Source organism: Lipotes vexillifer, unplaced genomic scaffold (genome assembly GCF_000442215.2).
Source record: "Lipotes vexillifer unplaced genomic scaffold, Lipotes_vexillifer_v1.1 scaffold58, whole genome shotgun sequence".
Taxonomy (NCBI): Eukaryota; Metazoa; Chordata; class Mammalia; order Artiodactyla; family Lipotidae; genus Lipotes; species Lipotes vexillifer.
The window spans coordinates 3,003,325-3,027,239 of record NW_006781997.1 but is presented as its reverse complement, the minus strand read 5'-3'; the positions used below and the strand labels follow the sequence as shown (position 1 = coordinate 3,027,239).

Below are 23,915 nucleotides of genomic sequence, written 5' to 3'. Positions count from 1 at the left end.
GGTCCTTGGTCACACTAGACATATTTGGCTTGTGACTATCATAGTGGATAGCACAGATATAGAAGAGGTCCCTCATCATGGAAAGTTCTACTGGACAGACACTGCTGTTTTATAGTATTCTGTTTTCACCCTTTGTACTATTTATATTTCATTGTTCACTCAAGATGCAAATAAAATTCAAAATATTCAATTAAAAGGTCATAAAATAAACTGATCATTATACTAAAGTTGAATTACCTAACTCCCTTTAAAAATAAAACTCTTTAATATAGATAGTAAATAATTACTAGTGAAAATACTAGTTATTACAAAACAATTTTCAGAAAATTGTGAACATTCAAATCTATTCACATTTATTTAAAAAGACATCACACAACAGGATGTTCTTTACCTGTCTTCTGCTGATATCTATGCTTCTCTCTAATTCCACTTTAGCGGCTGCCAATTCTTGATGATGATTATGCCGTAACAAATCAATTTCAGCTGCATGTTGATGGTTTAGTTCTGAGCGTAAAGAAGCTGGAATCCAAGGAAAAAAAGATTTAGTGTATTTTGAAAATATTAGTATTTTAGGTAAAAATCATAAAAGTTAAGAGTATCATTTTTTAAACTTAGGACACATATTCCCATTAAAGTATCATAGGATTGTCTATGCCTCTTAAAATACCACATACTATCATAAAATATAAATTTAGAGGTCATCTGGCTTTGAAGAGGATAAGAAAATTTTCAGCTGCTCAAATGGATCACGGTTTTCTATATATGTTTTCAGTTTGCAAGTAAGGTGCTAATGGAGAGGAAATTTTTAACTCTTCTCACTCACTAGTAGAATAACACATTTTAGAGTTGAATGGTACTGTAACGTATATTTAGGAGGCAACTTCCCACCCACGTAAGACTTCTTCCATGATATCCCTCAAAGATGTTAAGCACTGTCTGGTGAGTGTTCTTAGTGATTTGGAAGTCATTATTTTTATCTGAATTTGAGATTATTTCATACAATCCACACTTACTGAATGCCAGGTACTATACTATGGGAGAATAAAATACGACCCTGTTCTTATAACTGCACAGGCTAGAGGGAAGGGCATCAAGGAACTAGGTGGGATATCAGAGATGAACATTATGATGAAATACAGTGTTTCAGTTATAATGAAAGCAGGGTGGTGTAAGAACACAGATTTCCTAGGAGAGGGAAACTGGGGATGCTACCAACAAAGGAATTGTCACGGTAACACAGTCTAAAAGACTGAGCTGGGGTTCTCCAAGTGGAGAAAGATAAAAGCATTCAGGAAGAAGGAGTAACATATGCAAAAGCAGAAAGAACCCGCTCTATGCTATAAGAAGTCTGCTATGGCAGGCGCCCACAGAGCAAGTGGTCATATTGGAAAGAAAATGGAGCCCAGCCTGAGAAAGTTTTAGTACAAAATGATTTTCACTCCATGTTTACATTCATGGTCCTCAAACTAAGATGTGTGTGGCAGGGTGCCTGAGGGACTTTTAGAGTACACATGATCATCTTCCAAAACACGATTTTTACATGAAGATTTTTGGAAAAGCCACTGTTTTTAATGTTAACACTGAATATATGAGTAAAATACAAGTTACAAATTTCAAAGCTGAAACATGAGACTTCAAAGAAATGTTGTGCTTGTAGCACGTCAACTTAGGCTCCTCCTGAGACCCTCATGTAGGGCATAAGTTCAGTTTCCCCTGGTGTTAAGGGCTGCTTCAGTGGAAAAATTGACAGGACCTGGGGAAGGATATGAGGAATCACTGAAGGATTTAAAGTGGGGAAGTCACATGGTGAGATTTGAGTCTTGCAAAAATTAACCCAACTGGGGCTTCCCTGCTGGCACAGTGGTTGAGAGTCCGCCTGCTGATGCAGGGGACATGGGTTCGTGCCTCGGTCCAGGAGGATCCCACATGCCGCGGAGCGGCTGGGCCCGTGGGCCGTGGCCACTGAGCCTGCGCGACCGGAGCCTGTGCTCCGCAACGGGAGAGGCCGCAGCAGTGAGAGGCCCGCATGCCGCAAAAAAAAAAAAAAAAAAATTAACCCAACTGGAGTTTGGAGAATGGACTGTGGGAAGGAAGATCAGCAAGAAGATTGCGGTAATAATCCAGGTGAGAAATGATACGACCGTGAATTAAAGGTGGCCAAAGGATGAAAGAGGAGGAAACAGATACAGAGAATATTTAAGAGGAGGGAATAACACGACGTGCAAGCGAAAGAAAGAAGGTTGAATGCATCTCCCAGATTCGTGGTTTTGGCAACTCAGTAAACAGTGATATCATAAATTCAAGTGGGAGGTATGGGAATGGAAATATATTTTAGACCTGAGGGAGATGGTGAGCTAATATTTTAAAACAGAGTGTGAGTTAGAATATCTAATAGTCTAATAAGCAGTAAAAAATATAAATCTAATTCACAAGGAAAGCAGATTGGTCTAGAAATACATATTTGGAGTCACAAGCACAACAGATGGCCGTTGAAGCCATAGATGTGTGTGTAGAAACACAAACAATCCAATTGGAAAAGAAGATACACAAATGGCAAAAGAGCACATGGAAGAATGTTCAACACCATTAGCCATTAGGGAAATGCAAAGTAAAATTCACAATGAGATATCACTACACTCTTACCAGAATGGCTAAAATAACAAAATAATGACAACATCAAATGCTGGTGAGGATGTGAAGAAACTGGATCATTCATACATTGCTGGTGGGGATGTAAAATGGTATAATCACTCTGGAAAACAGTGGCAGTTTCTTAAAAAACTAAACATAACAATTATCATATGACCCAGCAATTCAACTCCTGGGCATTTATCCCAAAGAAATAAAAACTTAAATTTGCACACAACTGAAAACACACAGATGTCCTTCAGTAGGTAAAGGACAACAAATATGGTAGGTCAATACCATGTAGTACTACTTAGCAATAAAAAGGGACAAACTATTGATACATACAACAACCTGCATGAATCTCCAGAGAATGATGCTGAGTGGAAAAAGCCAATCTCAAAAGGCTACATATCGTACAATTCCATTTACAACACTCTTAAAATGACAACATTATAGAAATGGAGGACAGATTAATGGTGGGGGGGAGGGAGTGAAGTACATGTGGCTGTAAACGGGCAGCAGGGATACCACGGTGATGGGAATGTTCCGTGTCTTGACAGTATCAATGTCAACATCCTGGCTGTTGACATGCACTTTAGTTTTGAAACTGTTACCATTGAAGGAAACTGGGTAAAAGGTGCAGAGGCTCTCTCTGTGCTATTTCTTATAATCTCAGGTGCATCTACAATTATCTCAAAATAAAAAAGTTTAAGAAACCACAAAAAGTCTTTTGTCTACAAAGACAAATGTACCTAAATCACGTTTCAGCGGATACAAGTTCCAACACTTCACCCATTTTTACCTCTCCTCGGGAAGAGAAGAGGAGAGAGCTATAAGGACTTGGCCTAGAACTCCCAGCAATAGTAGAGAAGATGAATTGGGTCAACTGGTTTTCCCTCTGAGGCCCCAAATATTCAGAACACTTTGGTCTGCTTTTCTCAGTTCGTACTTGGAAAAGAGTGTGCCACTGAGGTGTGACAAAAGACGTCAAAAACATTAGGAGAATTTGGAAAAAAACACAAACAAGGAAAATGAGATGACAGGAATAAAAAGTCACTGAATGACACTAAAAAACAAACAAAATATCCTTTAAATACATATTCAGTTTTTCTTCCAAACTCAATTGATCTCCTATAAAAACTATAGTGATTTTAATACCTCAAAGATAAAAAGTCCTATTTAATAAAATATCCAAACAAAGAGTCAGACCTAGACATGACTTTTCTCATTAAAACAAAATCCTTAAGTGGAAAAAAAACCAATATGATGATCTAGTCTAAAGACATGTGGCTCCATCCTTATCTATTCCTTTCAGTCACTGGATAGTGGGAAGCCTGAATGTTCTGACTCCGTTTAGTCCCTTAATGACAAATGGAAGCACCATTGGGTGTTGCTTACACAGCCAGAGTGTGGAGAACGTTGAGGGGACCTCAATTTACTGTTTGTGTTCTATCCATTCTACTCTGCCATACTTGCTCCTTCATCCAGTAACTTCAAATAAAATACGAACAACACTTAGATATTCATTTTGATGTTTCAGAAATTAAGAATAAAACTTTGTGATTTCTTGTTGAATTTTAAGTTAGAAGGATGTAAAAATAAATATGACAGGATTATAATCTTTTCAAAATACCAAGCATAGCCTTTCCTTCATCTTCTAATTCAAACCGAAGTGTCTGAAGTTCCTGTTCCATTTCTGTCCGGAAGCCCTCCATTGACTCTCTGTGTGCATCTTTTAATGATTGAAGCTCTGCAGAATGTTTCTGTTGTAAATGATTTTCAAGATCCTAGAATAAGAGAAACATATTCAAATTATTATGCTAGACTATAGGGAAGGAAATGGAAACAAAATAGAAAAATTACTAAAACTCAGTTATTATTCAAGGAAAACAAGTCTTTTTAATTCATTTTCATGAAAATTAGATATAAGATGATCATCATTAGAAAATAAATTAGTAGGTTCACTTCAATAGAATAATCATCATGAAATCAGGTTGAGTCAATATACAGTGTTTGAATTGGGATACAGACCCTTTACCTAAGGCAGTTTTCAAATAAAGCTGTTTTCTGAAGCTGCTAAGGGACATAAACCACCTAAAATGAATGAATAATTCCTTTGTGTGCACAGACTCAGACTTAGGAAAGAGGTGGGGGAGGGCAGATCAGAAAAGATCTCCTTCTGATCAGGAAAAGAGAGATGAGGGCTTTTCCTACTCCAACCTTAACAAAATTTTTGGAGCTATTTTTCTGTAGTCATTCTTTGCTCCTGCATTTGTGAACAGAAGCAAAAGCTGAGAGGAGGTAGCTGGAAAAGTGAACTAAAGCCCTTCATGTGATTAATTTTAAAAGCCTAGCCAGAGAGGACACACTACACGTGGCCAAGACGAAGAGAAGATATGTGGCCACGAGAGAAAAAAAACAGAGCTCAGGGCACTTCAAGTTGAGAGTGAACTGTAGCACTCAGCCAGGAAGGGTTTTCCTTACTATAACCTCTAACATGAAAGGTTTCTGAGAAAGGTACCACATTATAACTAGGGCTGCGTTTCTTCAATCACTACTCTAAAATGCTGCTTTTAAAAATTATTTGACTACTTATGTTCTTTCTGAAACGTACAGCGTAAGTTCCTTTTGATACAGGTAAAATAAAGGACTTCTCGTAGAGACGACATGACTCAGGTAAGCTTGGCTACCTAATGACAGACAATAAAACTGCCAGTTCTGATTTCTTTTGAAAAATGATTACAGTTTTGAAAAGACTGAATGTGTAAAATTAAAGCACTGGTATGAAAGCTTACAAGTTATCACAGTTCACAAATGGAATCCAATGAATAGATTATTTAGTAATGCGAACAGGTCGAATTTTTAACCAAAGGAACTTCCTTGATTTTCTGGACAAGATCAATAGACTACAACTTATTGTACAGGCAAATGAGTTGTTTTTAAAAGAATATGACTTTTTTGTTTTAACCATCTTTAAATAACATACCATTTCTTAAAATAGTATCTATACCCAAATAAAGGATTAAAAATGTGTATCTGTAATAACTATACATGGTGAAAATTAGTTAGTAACACTTTTTCTATCAAATCTTTATCTTTATCCATAAGGTCCCTAGAAGAAATGGAAAAATACAGTGTTAAGAAGTGAACTAAACCAAAATTAATCACACTAAGGCTATGTCAAACTAACATTTTAACACAGAACTAAATAATGGATATGGGGCGATTCTGGCATATAATTAAACAAATAATGTATCTGTTTAAGTCTTTTTTTAGTGAGTTATTTGTATCACTACTTTTCATATAGCTGTTAGGGCTGTATATAGGGAACTATACTATTTTAAAATGTCTCCCATTTCGATTCATTGTGACTTCTGTACATAAGAAAAAGTATGAGGGACAAAAATATGACATTAAAAAATATAAATTCCTTAGGTACATGTGTCTTTTGTAGATCCAGACGGAAAGAGAAAAATTAAAAATTTGATGAAAGACTATTGTAAGTTCAAGATAGTATTAAGTGATTACAGTGGTTACAACTAAATTTATTTAATCACTGCTAACATATGACAAGCCAGACGGTGTATTAGTTTCATCATGAACTTGGCAAGATCATGGGAAACAGAAATAAAATTTGTCTGCTATGGTGTGTAATTAGTGTCTGTGTTTAATTACTGTGACCCCCTACAAGAAGTCATAGCCTAGAAAACACAAATAAAGCAATATATAATTTTTTGGAGCAGAAAATGAACTCTTTAAAATTAGAAGGCTAACAATTATTAGGCTGTTGATTACATTTGAACATATGTCACTTTAAACTTACTCTTTGTTCCTTTTCCTTTTCTTCTTCCATAGTTTGAAATGCAAGGACATGTGCTTCTTGTAAAGATTTATGTCTTTGTTGATGCTGTTCCTCTAATTCTTCAAGCTCTTGTGTAAGTCGTTGTCGTTCTTGTGTAAACTGGACTTGCAGTTGCTGCAAAGAGGTCTGAGACTGGGAAAGCTGCATCTCCAGATTGTCTTTCAGCAAGGAAATCTATGCCACAGAATGGTACACAAAGAAGAATAAATACAAGGCATGTTTCACATATTGCCTATCTAAGGAAAAAAGCATTTCAAAGATGCTAACAAAAGCAAAATAATTGCCTTAACAAAATGTCCACTTAAAATATTTTATAATATATTACAGATAACTAATCTTTAGGTATTACCACTTTTATTGTTTTCAGTAATTATCCTAAAAATAGACTGTTTTAGTGGTATAACACTTGTAGACTCTCTAAAGAACACTGCAGCCCACATTTAAAAAATACAACAAATACCTATGCTGCCCTGCAACAAAAATTCATGATGTGAAATAAAAACAAAGATAGCTAACATATTTACTAGGTTATGGTCAGTTTATGGAATCACACTATCTAGTATGAGAGGTTAAACTGCTTATTTTTGAGGCAGCAAAGTTGAGTAGTTAGGACTGTGGGCTCTGAGTTAAAATTGTAGCTCTGCCACTTGTCACTGTCAATACCTCACCAGGCTGTGTCAGAGGGGAGAGTGTTACTACACACAGTTCACTCAGAATGGCCCCTGCAACGTAGTAAGTGCTCAATGAAAGCTAGCTAAGATTATTTGAGGATTAAAATACTACTCTTTAAAAGATTTATTAGTTTATAATTTAGAATTCTTATATAAAAAAGGTTATTTTTGAATTTTGATTTAATTCAAAGGATTTCAAACTTTCAACCTTTTTAAAAATCACAAACCCCTCACAAGCCTCCAGTTACAGCCTTCTAATAATGACAGGTGCTTTTCATTCACTATGGAAAACTGATTTGTCCTTCCTTTTGAAAACAGACAAATCACCCTTAATATGTCCACATTGCTTCTATGTGTTTTAAAATACTTAAATTTAAGTCCATTTTAAAGACTAAAAGCACAAAATACATGCATCTGTATATGTGTGTGTGTGTTCAATTACACATTTGTTGAAACCAAATTTTTATTTGATTTGTTTCTCTTCTCATATACAGGAAACTATAAACTTGAAACTAGATAACTCAATCATATTCTAGATGTCTGAGGCTAAGGGGAACTTAAGGGAACCAGATAAAAAGGTGTCAAATGTGTTCCATTAAATAACTTAAGATGCTGTGTTTATACACAAGTAAAACCGTTTCTGTGGCCAAGAAAGCTAATGGAAAGAGAGAACTTTAAAGTGAGTTTTTGTAAATGAGAAAAGACTTTCTTTCGATTGATGGAAGGCAGATATAGTCTGGCTCACATGTCTCACCAAGGAAGGTACCTGGGAAAGAAAAAGGGTGGAGAACCACCAGAGATGCAAAATAAGAAAGAAAAGAAAGAAGGAACTGGAAGACAGAAGAGGTCAGAGGTCAGCAGCTGAAAACACTCACATACTGTAGTGAGCTTAGGGTGGATAACAGCTGTCTGGAAGGGTTTTGAGCAAAGTTATACATCAGGATTAGTTGTAAAGGTTAGCACGTGCCTTTGTGTAAAGGGTCAAGCAGCGGTGAGAAATGATACAACTGACATATGTTCAATCTGTTGTTTTTTTGTTTTTTTTTTTTTGCAGTATGTGGGCCTCTCACTGTCGTGGCCTCTCCCGTTGCAGAGCACAGGCTCCGGATGCGCAGGCTCAGCGGCCATGGCTCAGGGCCCAGCCGCTCCGCGGCATGTGGGATCTTCCCGGACCGGGGCACGAACCCGTGTCCCCTGCATCGGCAGGCGGACTCTCAACCACTGCGCCACCAGGGAAGCCCTGTTCAGTCTCTTTTAACGTATTTCCAAAGAAGTAAGTTTACCTATTGAAAGTTATATGAATTCTACTTATTAGTTTCTACATAAGCCTAAGATTTCAGAGGCTATTTCATATGTTTGGAGTCATGGTGAACTGCAACACTCTGACCCCAGGCAATGCAACTCCCTACACCTCTAAATGGCAGTGGCACTCATGATTTACAGCTCAAATAAACCCTGCAAGTGTGAAAACTGCAGAAGAAAGCAACAGCTAAGCCTTATTTGTGGAGAAGGAGGACCAAAACAGATTATACTACGTGATCTCTTACCATTTTATGCAAAGAAAATCAGGCTGAAATGAATATTAAACACAATCCAGAAAGAAAAAACAAATCATAAAAGACAATAAAAATGTTTGTGAACCCTGATGTGTAAAGTGACAGAGCCATTTTCTTCCCAGCTAGGTGGTTCTTGAAATAGAGAAGGCACCTAGCCACTCTCTTCCCAAGCTCAACCTCAGTCCCAGACCCAGCACAGGGACCCACATGCCTACCTTGTCTCTGGTGACAACTTGTTAGAACACATATGAGAACATTAGGAAAAGACTACTGTTACATGTAGAATAATGACTCATATTGTCAAAGCAATTATCTGGCCACTGGCCATGTGAGGACTAATCTACCCAGTGAATGAACTGCTCACCACGCCATCTGGCCTGGTACGCATCCGTGTCCACTCAAAGAACACGGGCATGATTTTCTGATGTGCACACAGGCACTATATGGGCTAGCAGTGGCCCTGGATTCTGTCCTCCAATGAAGTGTGCACTCAGGTTAATAAGAAGCCAATCAGTTCACAGCAGTGTAGCTTATTTTCTGAAATACCTACTTCAAAAGTTCACTGTGTCAAAAAGAGCTCCCACATGTTAATTTGACTATAATTTGACTCACACTTGAACCATTTAAGGATGAAATTTATCAAGAATTATAACATATTATGAAGTACCACAGTAATATAAGTTATACATTTAAAAATCTAAGCACACTTTCCAACCTCTTGAGCTTAAATAAAATACACTTAAATATTTTATATCATAATATACTTTACCTTGAAAGAACTCCAAAGTAATATTTTTCATTTTAGGATATATGATTAATCTTTATTATCTATACTCAAGAAAACATAAAGTATTATGCAAAAAGACATTATCATGCAATTTAGTGTTCAAGTATACTTAGTTTATATATTTTATATTCTTAATTTTGAAAGCACACCAAAATAATATTAAGGCTATCTAAAAATCTCTGGATTCATGCTCAAGACAGGAACATGAATTATAAGCAGGAAGCCTTTATCATGCAATGCAGCATCAAAACTTATTTTGTTCTTTTTACAAATTAATTAGTAGATTGCATCATATTGTCAGCCTTTATTCAGCATGAAAATTACATGGCACTTTAAAGACAGAAATGAGCAAAGCAACGTAAAATGGACTAATGTTTTATAGCTACAACTTAAAACAGCAGAGTTTAGTATACTTTACGGAAATACAAATAGTATAAAATTTCATTAATTCAAAATAAAAGAGAACGATAGATTTTGCATTCAATACTTTTGGTAACCTTGATCAACACTTTTGTTACAGTATTATAGAAAGGCAGTGTTGAATAAATGAGAAGAAGCAGTTACTTCAAATTATATTTTCAAATTATGAAGCATATGGTACTAGTTTCTACACATTTGTTATAATTTTAAATCTTAAGGCTTTTTATTTTGCTGATCTTAAATACACCAAAGAGAATATTTATTTCCGTAAAAATTTTAATCCTAATTAAAAAATTCTAACCAGAGCAGTTTAGATATGAATTATATAATATATTCTACTGATCAAGGAGGTACCAGATACTTTCAAACAATTTTAAAAGCCAAACTTTGCTGATAGTGATTGCTACCTTCTGATCTCTACCATTTAAAATACTATCTTTTTGAAGATAAAGTGTTGTAAAAATTTCAAAAAGACAAAATTAAAAACATGTGGATACATTTTTCTGAAGAAGGGAAAGCTTTACCTACTTCCTACAGGGCAGTTTCACAAAGATTCTGTACCTCTACAACAGTGCTTGCAGAAATCCCTCATAATAGAAACTGAAACATCAACTCTGAGGTACTGGATATGATAGGATGTCAACATGAGATATGTCATTAATTATGTACATCCTACGTTTTTGATGCACTGTTGGGTTTTTTTTCCCCCCTTTAAAAAAAAATCACTTATTACAGAAATGAAAGAATACAGAAAGTATACACATAGTTTATCCTCGAAACAAAGTATTTCTTGAGATAGTAAATGTAATCTGGTTCTCAAACCTGGCTGTATATCAGAATTATCTCTGTAGATGTTAATAAATGTACTTGCCCAGGCCCTGACCCCTGGATATTCTGATTAAATAGGTCTGGAATTGAGCCCAGGCTACCTATTTTTATTCCTAACTACCAAAGTAATAAGTGTTCACTGTGAAAAATAATTTTTTAAAATAGTTTATAAAATGAAAGTGAAAGTCTCCTTCCTTCCCTTTTCCTTGCCAAATTCCAATCCCTAAGGGTAACCAGTTTCACCACTTTGTTATCTCCCCAGACTCTTACGACTTATTTCTCTTTTGATATAATTTCCTGTTTTGCTTTTTTCTTTTTTTTACTACATTGTGTGTAAACGGGTGGATGCTTTTCACCATGTAGAGAGTACAGCTGCCACGACATGACAAAATACTGGCTATGTCTTACACACACAAGTTACTTGGGGTCCCCAGGGCACACCTCAAGAGACCAGTGCTTAGTGTCCAAAGTAGCTGGAACAGAGACCCATGGGGCTGCTGATCGGAACATTCCGTGTCTTTACACAGAGAAAGGAACACTACTTCATTTGCGAAACCATGAGGGCGGGTGTCCAAACCTGCAGGTGTTGCTATGTGATGGAGTGGCTTTTCAAACACTCAAGTCTATGTAGCTCCCTTCAAGATGAGTATACTCATGGATTTGCTCAATGATGGTCAATGATTTCTCCATTAGGAAGGCCAACAAGTTTGGTTTTAGAGGTTTGTTTTTCCTTGCACGGTGACATTTCTAGGGTACACAACCCATGACATGTAGGCATGCCCCATTCTTTTCAATGACTACATATAATGCAAATGGCAGGCACTGTTTCTTGCCTCCCCAGATGCCCATCTCCCCCTTTTCCTTTTTTCCCAGTTAGCTGAACTCTTGAGTTTGTTCACGGACTGAACGGAAATCCCTATCTTCAAGATGGTACGCCCCTCTCCCAGCACCAAGGAGTGAATTATGACTGGGATAAGAAAGTCACGGTAATCTAACTCTAAGGTCATATCACCCTGTTTTAGTTAATAAGCTCAAAGGAAGTATGTGGGGAATTTGGGGGGGAGGGGAAAGACTTTATTTTCTGATAAAAGTAAAAAATGCTTAAGGAGAGTCTCTTGCATTAGCACAGTTGTTCAAGAACATGAGAGCTGGAGCTGTAGCAGCCATGTTGCAACTATGACATGACAAACTTGAGGTCCAAAAGTTAACACACTGAGCATGGCAAAGCAGAAGTACAGAAAGTACCTGAGCACTTAATTATCTTGACAGCTTGAGCCACTGTCACCTGGGTATTCTGTGGCTTACAGCCAAATGTATCCTAATAGACATCATTCCAAAGTATAAATACACTATAATTACTTTAATTCTTACTGATGGAAATTCAGATCATCTCATCTGGTTTTGCTATTATAAACACTGCACCAACCCCCACCCCCCCAAAAAAAACCAAATGGTCTAAATGCACACACATATGAGTCTATCGGAAGGCTGTACATAACTCTCTTTTAAGTTTCATAGATGACTTTAATGCACAGTCACAGTCAAGAACCACTGCCCCAGAATTCATAAAACAAAAGACTCTGGCTGGTTCTTTAATGATAATCTTTAAGCAATGTCTAGAGAAGTCTTTGAAGCCCTGGCCTTGTACTTGTCCTCTGCTCTCCGTTCACTTTATGAGATCAAGGAGGAAAACAAAATATTTTCCTCAAGTAGTATTACCTATGGTTTTTTCTTCCTGTAGTTTTGATCAGTTTATCAAGACATTGGTGAACTGTTTATCTTGTGCTTCTGTGTGTTTTTGAAGAAGGCTGTTCTATAAATCATGATTTTTCAAAAATGATTTGCTTTTTAGGGTGGAGGTTTTGTGTGAGAGGGTTCATTCATTTTTGTGAAAACAAGAAAATTTGTAAGAAAAAGCAATTTGAAAAATAGGATGTGTAAATATAATTTCGCTTTTCAGTAAGTTATAGGTATGTAGTTGTGTTGAGCCAGAAGACTTAATTTTGACAAGAAAGGCCAACACAAATTACTAGAAAGTCTCAACCACATGATATTAATATTCAGTGCAATACTTTCAAATACATGGAGCAACATAAAAAACTGCTACCATAGGCTTAGTAGAGGACAGTAAGGATAACTGACTACTATGTCAACAACGTACATAAATTCTCATGTACAATGTTTGAAGGTGTCTGAATATTTTAATTCTTTCTATGCTTTTTCCTTTTTTAACCTCTAATTTGCTATTTTTGGAGAGTCTAGCTAAGAAAAGTAAACTTAAGCTTCTGAAATTATGACCTTCCTGAAAAATTCTGAATTGTTCATAATTTTTTTGGTATTTTCTAAGACCTATAAACTGAGTTTATTGATTAAGAACCACAGTAATGCCTAATTAATGTCCTCAAGATATTTCTGGAATATGTTTCTAATCATCCTCTCATTCTTAGTTGAAAAAAAATTATAAAGCTTTCATAAAGAACAGAGGAATCAACAATCACTTGTTTTATTAGAACAAGACAGCATATAGTGGGAAACTTCTTGCATGGAAGGCTGGCTGAAGGCTGTGGAGCGGGTCTTCAGCCAGCTTCTTCACTCACCCTGCTGAATGACACTGACAAGGTCACATCTCGTTTGGTTGATCACTGAGTGATGAGTTCATCCTCAATGACTACGATGTTACAAAAGAGAATTAATGAATGGGGATGTCAGTGTGTTACAAACCCCTTTTACTTATTTTGTAGGAGATGAGTGAATGCATTCTCATTTCAATTACTAACAGATTCAACTTCAGTAAGGTTGTTTTTATTTTAATGAACACCTTTTCATTTATAACTATTCAGGAAGAAGTGACTATGTCGTTGCAAGTATTCTGAAGTACAATTCAACTCATTTTTGACAATACTCATATCTTATTTGGGTTCTTATTTCTATCCCAATTAGCACATATGTCAAAAAGTCTGGATTAATATAGCAATCATGCCCAAATTCTTACTATGCTCTATGTGACTGTTTAAAAAAATTTCTAAATGTAGCCTTATTTCACCAACATTGAGATAAATATCTTTATTGCTTAAAATATATTAAAGAAGCTGGCATTAAATGTATTCATGTATTTCTAATTTTTACATAGACAGTAAAGTTGAATATAAAGAGTAGATAAAAATTTTCTTGCATAGTAGAAAGAAAGTAGAAAGGTATGAAAACATAGTTTTGAAGTTATCAAAATTTCACAGGCTATCTCTAGGCTCAAGGCCTGGTTCCTCTAGGTCAGGAATTGGCACATTACAGTCTGTTTCTGTAGATTAACGGATTCATTCACATATTGCCTGTGGCTGCTTTCACACAATAGCAGAGTCCAGTAGCTGCCACAGAAACTGCATGACCCACAGAGCCAGAAATATTTACCGTCTGGCTCTTGGCAGAAGAGGCTGGCTGACCTCTGCCCTAGGATATCAAGAAAAATATTCAAAGATGCTTACTTAGCTCTCTGTTAACTTATTTTAAAAAAACAAGTTGGGTATGGGTTTGATGTGAAAATAAATCTCATTTTCTCTCTTCACGTGTAAAGAAAAACAATTTTAATGAGTGTTTAAATGGAATATAACTTTGAAGCTTAATTTCTGCACATTTTAGTACATAAGTAGAAGAATAGCTTTGCCAATTCTTAGGAAAGGGATTTAATCCATTTGCTTTAAATCTTTTAGTAATTTTAACATTAAAATGTAAAATATGTTTTGAATCTATGAACCTGCACAACTATCTAATACTCTTAAGAAGTCAATTGATACTACCGTTTCAAAAAATAAACTAGTTTAACAAAAGAAGAAATATATTTATTTCCATTTTTTATGAGAGTCAACAACTCAATAGTTTTTCAAAAATAACACTATATCTTTCAAAGTAAACATTAAAATAATGAAGTTTACGTGTGAGAGGTAAAATCTTGCTTGGCTTTAAAATAAAATACATGCTTATCAGTACAATGTGGTAGATGTATGCACATACACAAATGCATGCCTGAAAGTTAGAAGCTTTTGTTACCCATATACAAAACATATCTTACTGAATGCCAAAAAGTGTATTTTTTAAAATCATAAGTTAAAGCTTTAAAGCGGTGATGATGTTTATGCAAAACCAAAAGTGCAACATGCCCTTATGTACAAATTGTAAGTGCCGCTCACTTACATTGTTGATAGATTTATGCAAAGCTTCACCCAGAGAGTGCCTCTAAGAAAAAGATCACAGGAATAAAGGGAAACATTCAGAAATCAACTAAGTGAAAGAAAGAAGAATAAAAAGGGAGAGTAACATACAGAACATTAATTACAATATGCTCAAGAAAAAAAATAAGTTGAAAACAGTTCTGAGAAAGAAATCAGACAAAAAGACATTTACAACATAGGGTCTAAATTATTTACAGTCCCTTAGAACAGTGTCTGATGCTTGTGGGCTGGCAGACTTACCTATGCAAGAGACCAAGTAAACCAGAGGTCAGTTTAAAAGATGATGGTTACTGAAGCACCTAGAAGGAATATTACTGTTCTAAATGCCTCCCAGAAATCTGCAATATAATGCTTCAAAGTATTTCACTCAGCACTGGGGTAGGTTTTAGAAGGATTTCTCTTATGAGAAATGAGCAGATGAGAACTGAAACACTAACTTGACTGACTACATAATTTGGGGGCCAGAAATAAATATGGATAATCATTGAAAATGTAAAGATTTGATAATAATCTGGTTTTATACTCAGGGGAAAGGAAGAAGAGATGCCTTCATATCTTTTCAACCCTATTTTCTAGGATATATTTGGTAAAATTATGTATGATCTAGGTTCATTTTTTAGAAGTTCAAGTTTAGAAGGGGAAAATGTGATTTCATTTTCAATTGCCTCACTTTTGTGCCTTCCAAGGATACAAAATAGTATTTTAAATTTATATTATTAATATAACTAGAAAAGTTCCTATAAAATGGTTTTTACTTTGGACACTAATAAAATTTTCAGACAAAACATAATTTTCTTTTTTTCCTCATAATGTGAATATCCCTTGGTGTGTCATAAACTAAAGCTAGCTTTTATTTGGTAAACAATTTTTTACCAATAACTTAAGACTAATACAAAATATAGTTTAGGATATAGTTCACAGAGTTGAAAAAATAAGTTGAGAAAAATGATTAACTTTCTTTTTGATTATACCATAACTTTTTAAACTCTCATACTTTTAAATAAATTAGTTTGTTAATTTTACTTTTTTTCTTTATGCTTTCTCATACTCATAATATGCTTTATATACTGAGACACTTAACTTCTCCAGACTTCACAAAACTTATGAAAATCTGAGGGATTTTTAGTCGTAGGTTTTTTTTTTTTTTTTACCTCTTTGTATTTCTCTGAATTGATGTTCTGGCATTAGAAGTTAATGTAAAATGTATGGCATTTACTTATGAAGTAGATTTTTTCACTCTTTAAAGTATCATCAGACAAAAACATATATGTTATTTAGGATTCCTGAACTAACTGATAAATTAGACCAATATGAAAGATCAGAGGTTCTTCTGTAGGAATTCTAGATTTTAGATTTTATTTGAGAGTATATTTGAACATCTGGAATCTAAACTCATATGGTCATTAACTCTGTCAACATACTGTTGGCAGGCCACGGAAATATCTAAACCAAAGGCATGGTCGCTAAGCTGTGCCCTGGGGTGACTTACACCATAGACCTGGCAACAGCAATTAGAAAAGGCACAACAGTGGTGCAGGGTCACAGTACCCTTATTGATGAGTACATAAATGAAGTAAGATTTATTCTTTTGTTTAAAAATTTTTTATTAGAGTACTATTATATTCCAGGAAGTACAGAGTGATATAGAGAACTGAATAAGATAGTAAAACAAACATACACAAAAAATAAGAAAAAGTTCATGGTAAATATTATGACAAAAAAGGCTGATGTGACAGGAAATGACTAGAGGTGATACTGGGTTGATGGTAAGGAAAGATCTTTTGAAAAACATGACATTTAAAATGGCATGATCCGATTTACATCATAAAAGATTACTTCAAGTTTGTGGAAAAAAGTGAAATTGGGAAGGCTAGATAGAAGGCTGTTATATGGTGTCCTGGACTCGTGTTTTCTAAGGGAGGTGGAAGCAGGTGGCGCTGGGATATGCTTTGGAGGTGGAATAAACAGGATTGACATTACATGAGAGATAAAGGAAAGAAAGAAAGCAAGGATGACTCCTCATCCTTTGAGCAAAAAGCAGTGCCAAGAAGCGAAGATCATGGGATGGAGACTGAGAATCAATACTTTTGAGTCAGACATACTAAGCCTGAGATGCCTATTAGACAACCAAGTGACTGAATTTAGGTGAAGACATCAAGGCTAGAGATTTAACTTTGGAAGTCACTGACATACAGATGGTGTTTAAACCACAAAACTGGATGAGATCCCCCAAGTAAATGTTTGCTTGAAAGAATATCGGATGAACTAAAAATCTGTATGCAAAAATATTATTTGGCAATATTCTATATGAGCAAGATCCGTGCTAATAAAAACCAATGCCCTATATAATAGCCAATTTGTTTGAAAGCATCTTAAGCTACTTGTTAGTTTTTGAGATGAGTGAAAAGAGCCTCAAGACGTCCTCTTCAGCTCACTGAGAGTACGTGGATACTTCAGCACAGAAGGCTTACTAATGTGTTTCAGCATTTCTAGTCTTGAAGGACGAATATAATAAGACTTTCAGCTAAGTGAGGAAGAAAACTGAAAATAACTAAAAATTGCTGCACTTAATTAGAAATTTACAGCTTTGTACATAAGAAACTATGCTCTTAGGAGTAAGCTCATTGTTTTAAACCTCAGTTTATTCATTTAGAAAGTAGCACAAGGTTTTTTTACATGTTTGTAGTTTGCAAACATATTGGTATATAACTATTGAAATCCACTGAATTACAAGCTTTTAGAGGACCCTGCCTTGTTCATATTTTGTAACCAAAATGCCAGACTTGGTACCTGGCAAAGAGTAAGTGGTCAATAAACCTTTACTAAAAAACTAAATGAATGATATGGGCTTTTATTATTGAGTTAGTTCTTACTACTCTACCTTTTCCCCTTCCCCACAGTAACATAGCAGTCATGAGAAACTTCTAGATAACGAAAAAGAAATTATTTAGAAAAAATATGTATATCTTGCATAAATCCTGTGGACAAAAGCCAACAGAATCTAAGACTTAGAAATGTAACCCTTCAGGGAAATGAACTAATGAGTATACTAAATATTTGTTCAGAAAATATTAATCTGAACAAAGACAGACTGCCAAGAGGGAAACAACATACACTGAATGGCACCTATCTTGCCCTACTCTATTTTGTTCTCCATACTGCAGTCAGAGTTTTTAAATTTCAATATTTGAATGCGTCACGCTCCTGATTAAAAGCTTTCAGTAGCTCCTCATTGCCCTTTAAAGTCTCAACAAGGCAAACAAGATCCGACCCTGCCTACCTCTACCACCTTCCTAGCTCTCTATTCCCCAGAACAAAGGTATTTGGGGGCAGGCTGAGGGCCTCTGCACATACTTCCCCCTCTCCCCAGATTGCTGTTCTCCTTCCCCTCTTGGCCTGACTACTGCTTCTCTTCCAGGTCTCAGGTAAAGGATCCCCCACTCAGAGAAGCCTTCCCCAAGTTCCCAGACTATGGCAGGTCCTCAAGGTACATACACTTGTGTCCCATGGTTGTAATGAATTAATGTGTCACACTGTTATTTCTATCTGCCTTCTTTTCTAGATTATAAGCAATGAGAAGGCAGAGATCATTACAACCCCATCACTGGTCTGACACAGTGCCTGGCATATCAGAAGCACTGAATTTTTGACATATGTCAAAATGTCATCAAATGCCAATAGATAGAATAAAATTTTCATTAGTAACAAAAGAAATGTCATTTGTTAAATTTCTAAATTCCTTGAAGCAATATCTACACTAATCTTATGTTGCAATTCAAGTAAAATATGTTAGATCTTAATAAAATGTTCCAAAATTAAATATTTAATATATAATACTGTAATTTCTTAAATTATGTAAAGTTTTTTCTAATATTAATTTCAAATATACTAATATCTAGAGAAAAGCAACCAATAAACCTAAGATTAGAAGTAGGAATCACAACTTTAATAATTCTCCTGAAGCAAAAAATAGAAGAAAAAGTCATGAACAACTGTTTAATATTTTAACTAAATTAGTAATAACTGGCTTTTAAATGAAATTAAGGTAGAGAAAAGCTAATATGTTAGGTAATCTTAACACTTCTCAGAGACTACGTCTTTAAATAACTTTATAATCATACATCCATTGAACGCCTTCATATCGAAAATATTTTAATTCTTTTTAGTATCTTGCCATGGGAAATAGAGATAGATTAAATTGATTTATTACTACAATGCCATCTAGAAGTTCTTAAGTATTTTTCAGGTGTGTTCTGGGCCCTAGGACCCCTGAAGGCACAAACTGTTCTGCATTTCATCACAGTCCTACTATAGTATTTTGCAGAACAGATAGACACACACACACACACACACACACACACACACACACACTCAGTACACATTAAAACTACCCAGTATTTTAACATCTCTTTTAAAGTTAGGTATAGATATCAGTTTCATCTCTTCACTCTCTTCTCCTAAAGATGTCAATACAAAAAACTGGATAGACTTAAATTTGCAAAAGGGAGTTTTGGGCAGGGAAAAGAAAAATTTTTAGATTTGCAAATTAATTCAGAAAGCAATTTAGTACTATTTATTTTAGAAGAAAAAAAACTCAAGCAGAAAAATAACATAGGTCTGATAAAAGAGGATATAACATAGTTGAAGTAAGAATGTCATTAATTTTTTTGACTGAAGAAAAATTTAAAACTTCCATATTTACTAAGGAAAACATTGCAAATTAACTTTGAATCCAGGAACTGAAGTAGGAAGAATGAAGTATAATGGATGTTGGTTGGTTTTTGGTAGACCTTAATTCCATTCCACATTTTCTGAGAAAGCAAAATTGAGCCATGCCTGTTATTCCCACTCTCTGTTCTAGCTGGCTTTCCTCTTTTCTCCATGTTATTTCCCTTCGTCTTCCTGCTGCTTCTTCCTTTGACTTCCCTCTTCCTTACCCAAGTCCTCTCTTTTCCCAGGGTTCAGGCTGGATCTCTGATGTTTCTTTTACATAGTTCCTGCCCTCCTAATTTCTTGGGAGAGGATTCTGAACCTTCAGGGTCAGCTTCACTGATCTCCTGGCACTGCTTAGGGCTTTCATCAAGGTCATGGTTCGAATTAGCTGAGAAGAGATGATTATTCCAAGTCCTTTTCTATTCCTTCTACCTCAGAATCTGCTTGCAGCTCTTCTTCCATTAAAAGGTAGTACTGTTACTCATTTTAAATGGGCATAAAACTGATGAAAATATAATTTTTTCAATAGACAGAAATATGATTTCTAAAGAGAGAGAATTCCTTTCTTCCTAACATAAAACTTCTTAAAGAGTTAAGAGAGAGCCAGCAGAATGAGTCCTGAGCTTACAGTGCCAAATTTACTCAAAATTTTGCGTTCTAAATAGTCTAGACCAGTGCTAATAGAATTATAATTCAGAGCCACACATGTAATTTTAATTTTTTAGTAGCCATATTAAAAAGAAAGTAAAATTATTTTTAGGCATATATGTAACCCAATATATCCCAAACACTAGCAGCTCAACATGAAATTATATAAAAAGTACTAGTGAGACATTCCACATTCTTTTTTTATACTAAAATTTTGAAACCCGGTATAAATTTTACACTGACATCTCATTTGGATGAAGTTCATTTCAAGTGCTGAACAGTCATAGGTGGCCTGTCACTACCATTTTAGACAGCACTGGTCTAGAAATCAGAAAGCGGTCTGCAACAGCCTTAAGAAACTGGCTTTTCAGTCACTCTTGATCAAGAGCATTGATTTTAATGCTCTGTTTCTTATTCATGTCATTGTTCTTTCCTACTGAGTGTGACAAATGCCAAAATACCCTGGGATTGTAGAATCAATGCGTCTAAAACCACACTCACCACCTCAGCCCCCTTCAGTGAGCAGTTTGTCGTGACCTCCCTGTCTCAGACGATGATCTTCTTTTCGTTATCCTGGTTTCAAATCCTGGGTCAGTTTTAACATTTCCTTCTTCTTTACCAAAGTATTCCATCAAATTACATGATTTGTTCCTTTACAATTTCTCTGGTAATTCTCAGTGAAATAAACTTAACTCAGGTCCTATTTGGGCAGAATTATTTGTACTTCATATATGTGACAACTTCCTCTTTGGATACTGTGCCTCAGTTTTTCTTTATTCAGCAACTACTGAGGGCTTACTACATGCCAGGCACAGTTTAAGCTGCCGGGGATGCAGCAGTAAACAGTACAGATAAAGATCCAGCTCTCATGGAACTACATTCTAATAGGGAAGGGAATCAATATGATGCTATGTGGTGACAAATGTTCTGAAGAAACACAAAGCAGAATAAGAAGACAGAGAGTGACAGCGGGTGCTATTTAAAGTGGTCAAGGAAGATCTTTTTGAGGAGTTAAGATCTGAGCAGAGAATTGAACAAATTGAGGAACAAGCCTTGTAGATCTGGGGAAAGAGGATTCCGTTTGGAGGGACTGGCAGATGCAGAGGCTCTGAGGTGGATTAAGCTTGGTGTGTGTGGTCCAGAAACTCCAAGTAGTCCAGTATGACTGTAAAAAAGGAAGGGAGAAAGTGGCAGAAGATGACACTGGCAATGCAGAGGCCAAATCACAAGGTCCGAATCACGAGGCTACTGCAGGCCATAATAAGAGTGTGGATTGTGTTCTAAACGCGATGGGAAGCCACTGGTGGATTTGAAGCAGAAGAATAACTTCATCCAACTTAATTTTTTTTTTTTTTGCGGTATGCGGGCCTCTCACTGTTGTGGCCTCTCCCGTTGCAGAGCACAGGCTCCGGACGCGCAGGCTCAGCGGCCATGGCTCACGGGCCCAGCCGCTCCGTGGCACGTGGGATCTTCCCGGACCGGGGCACGAACCCGTGTCCCCTGCATCGTTAGGCGGACTCTCAACCACTGCGCCACCAGGGAAGCCCCAACTTAAAATTTTAAGAGCACCACTTTGGCCAGTTGGAAAGCAATTTGTAGGTAGGTAAGAGGAGAAGCAGGGAGACCAAATGTAGGTTCCAGGTGCGGTGCAGAAGAGAACTGCAAATGGCTTGGCCTGGGCTGGTAGTGCAGGAAGTGGTGAGAGATGGGCAGATCTGGGATTACTTACTCTGAAGGTAGAGAGCAGGAAGTGCTGAGAGGCTGGCTGTTCGGTGTGAGAGAGGAGGCTGAGCAGTGAGGAACGGCAGGGGTCTAGGAGGGGCGGACTGCCTTAGTCTGGCATGGCAGAGGGGTGCATGGCATGCATTCAAGAGGTCTGCTTCAGACACTTTAACTTAGGGATTTATATCGAGATGTCTCCATTTCATCCTCACTTCAACATCACAGCCATATTAAGCTGTCTAACATAAACATTTCAGCATGTTATTCCTCTGTCCACAAACCTTTGATAGAATCTCACAGCTTATTGAGCGAACTTTGAACTCCCAAGCCTAGAAGTCAAAGTTTTTCACAATGATCTCTCTCCCCCAACTGTCCTCTTATTTTTCTGTATTCCTCACAGTGCCTGGGAAATAAGAGTATATTCAATTAAATGTTTGGTAAATGAATAAAAATATTTTTGTTCATCCTTCACCTTATTCAAGAGTCACACTAAAGCTGACCTCCTCAATGAGCTCTTTCCCAATTGCACTGGTTATACTACTCTTTCTCTTCTCTTTTCTCCTACCCAGCAGTATGTTGGTAAATGTTTAACAGCTCTCTGAAAAACAAAGCCCTCATCTGTAGCATGTGCTGTATCTGTGATGTAAACACTCCCACCATGGATGACTGCAAAGCCACCGCCGTGACGACCCTGAATATGAAGCTGAGAAGGTATGTGCACGACCAGCTTGGTGAGCTGGCAGAGCTGCTGCACCATTGCTCCTACAGTACGAACTGTCCAGACCATTTATAAAGTCACTTACTACACAGTGACTTTTACTGTAGGTATCTGTATACAAATCTTTCCCCTATTACACTGTAAATATGTGGAGAGTAAAAATTGTGTCACATACATCGCTATAACCAGCTAAATGACCTTGGGGCCTCAAAGTTCAAAATGGAAAGTCACACATAAACTACAAAATTCCATAATTTTATGCCTGAATGATCTGTGTATCTCTCAAATTTCTCAGTCCACTGATCTGAATGAGGGCATTGGAATATGAAGTCATATTGGTCCCAAAATTAAATCTGCCTTGAAAAAGGTGAAATAAAGAAATAAATGATGACAGTTTAGGATCACAAATAGAAAATATGATCACAGGGGAATCTATATAGTCGCTTTGCTTTAGACTGAGTTGAAAAATAACAATGTAGTTCTTTTGCTTTCAAGGAATTCAAATGTACACACTGATCAGCCCAGGAAGCATAATTAGTTTTGCACTAAAGTGTAATCATTGAATAGAAAAAAAAAGAACACAATGATATAGTAAAAGAAAACTAAAAGATATAAAATTAGGCTCTGATTGGAGCATAGAATGAAAATAATCGCTTTTGGAACTTTTCATAAAGTAAAAAACATCTGATTAAAGAAAAATGAAATTCTTATGCTTTTCTATGCCCATTTTTCTGATACGTAGGCTATGAGGGTTAGTTTAAATCCAATTTAACTCTCAAGAGTTTACATTCATGTGGAAGACAAATTACTTCTTCTTTGCTCTAAGTAGTATGAAATACATGTAAGCTAAGGCACAAAAGTCAGAGTTGTGTTCAGTTCACTCAGAAATAATTAAAATACATGAAAATGCAGATCTTCTGATACCTTTCATAACATACGCTTCTGCCTAGGCCCTCACTGTTTCCCATTCTATTCTCCACTCTTACTTCCTTAATGTCACGAACCCCAAGCCAGGTCTGTTTTTCCCTAAGTGCGGAGGGGTGCAGGCTGTGCTGGGTGAATAGAGTGGAATGACTGTAGGGCTCAGGGTGGTGGGGTGGAAGGTTTGAGGAGCTGGGCTGAGCAGAAGTCAGGCAAGT

General features: G+C 36.3%; 1 protein-coding gene across 3 annotated transcripts in view; it reads right to left on the bottom strand.

Moving 5' to 3' along the window:
* Positions 1–23,915, bottom strand: part of FAM184A (family with sequence similarity 184 member A) — a 122,042-nt gene that overhangs the window by 14,927 nt on the left and 83,200 nt on the right. For all 3 annotated transcript variants that reach the window (XM_007454906.1, XM_007454908.1, XM_007454907.1), the window contains 3 exons: positions 6,452–6,664; positions 4,262–4,415; positions 392–519 (listed from right to left, as the gene is read on the bottom strand). In XM_007454906.1, the coding sequence (XP_007454968.1) occupies positions 392–519; positions 4,262–4,415; positions 6,452–6,664 (495 nt within the window). The remainder of the gene's footprint in view (positions 1–391; positions 520–4,261; positions 4,416–6,451; positions 6,665–23,915) is intronic.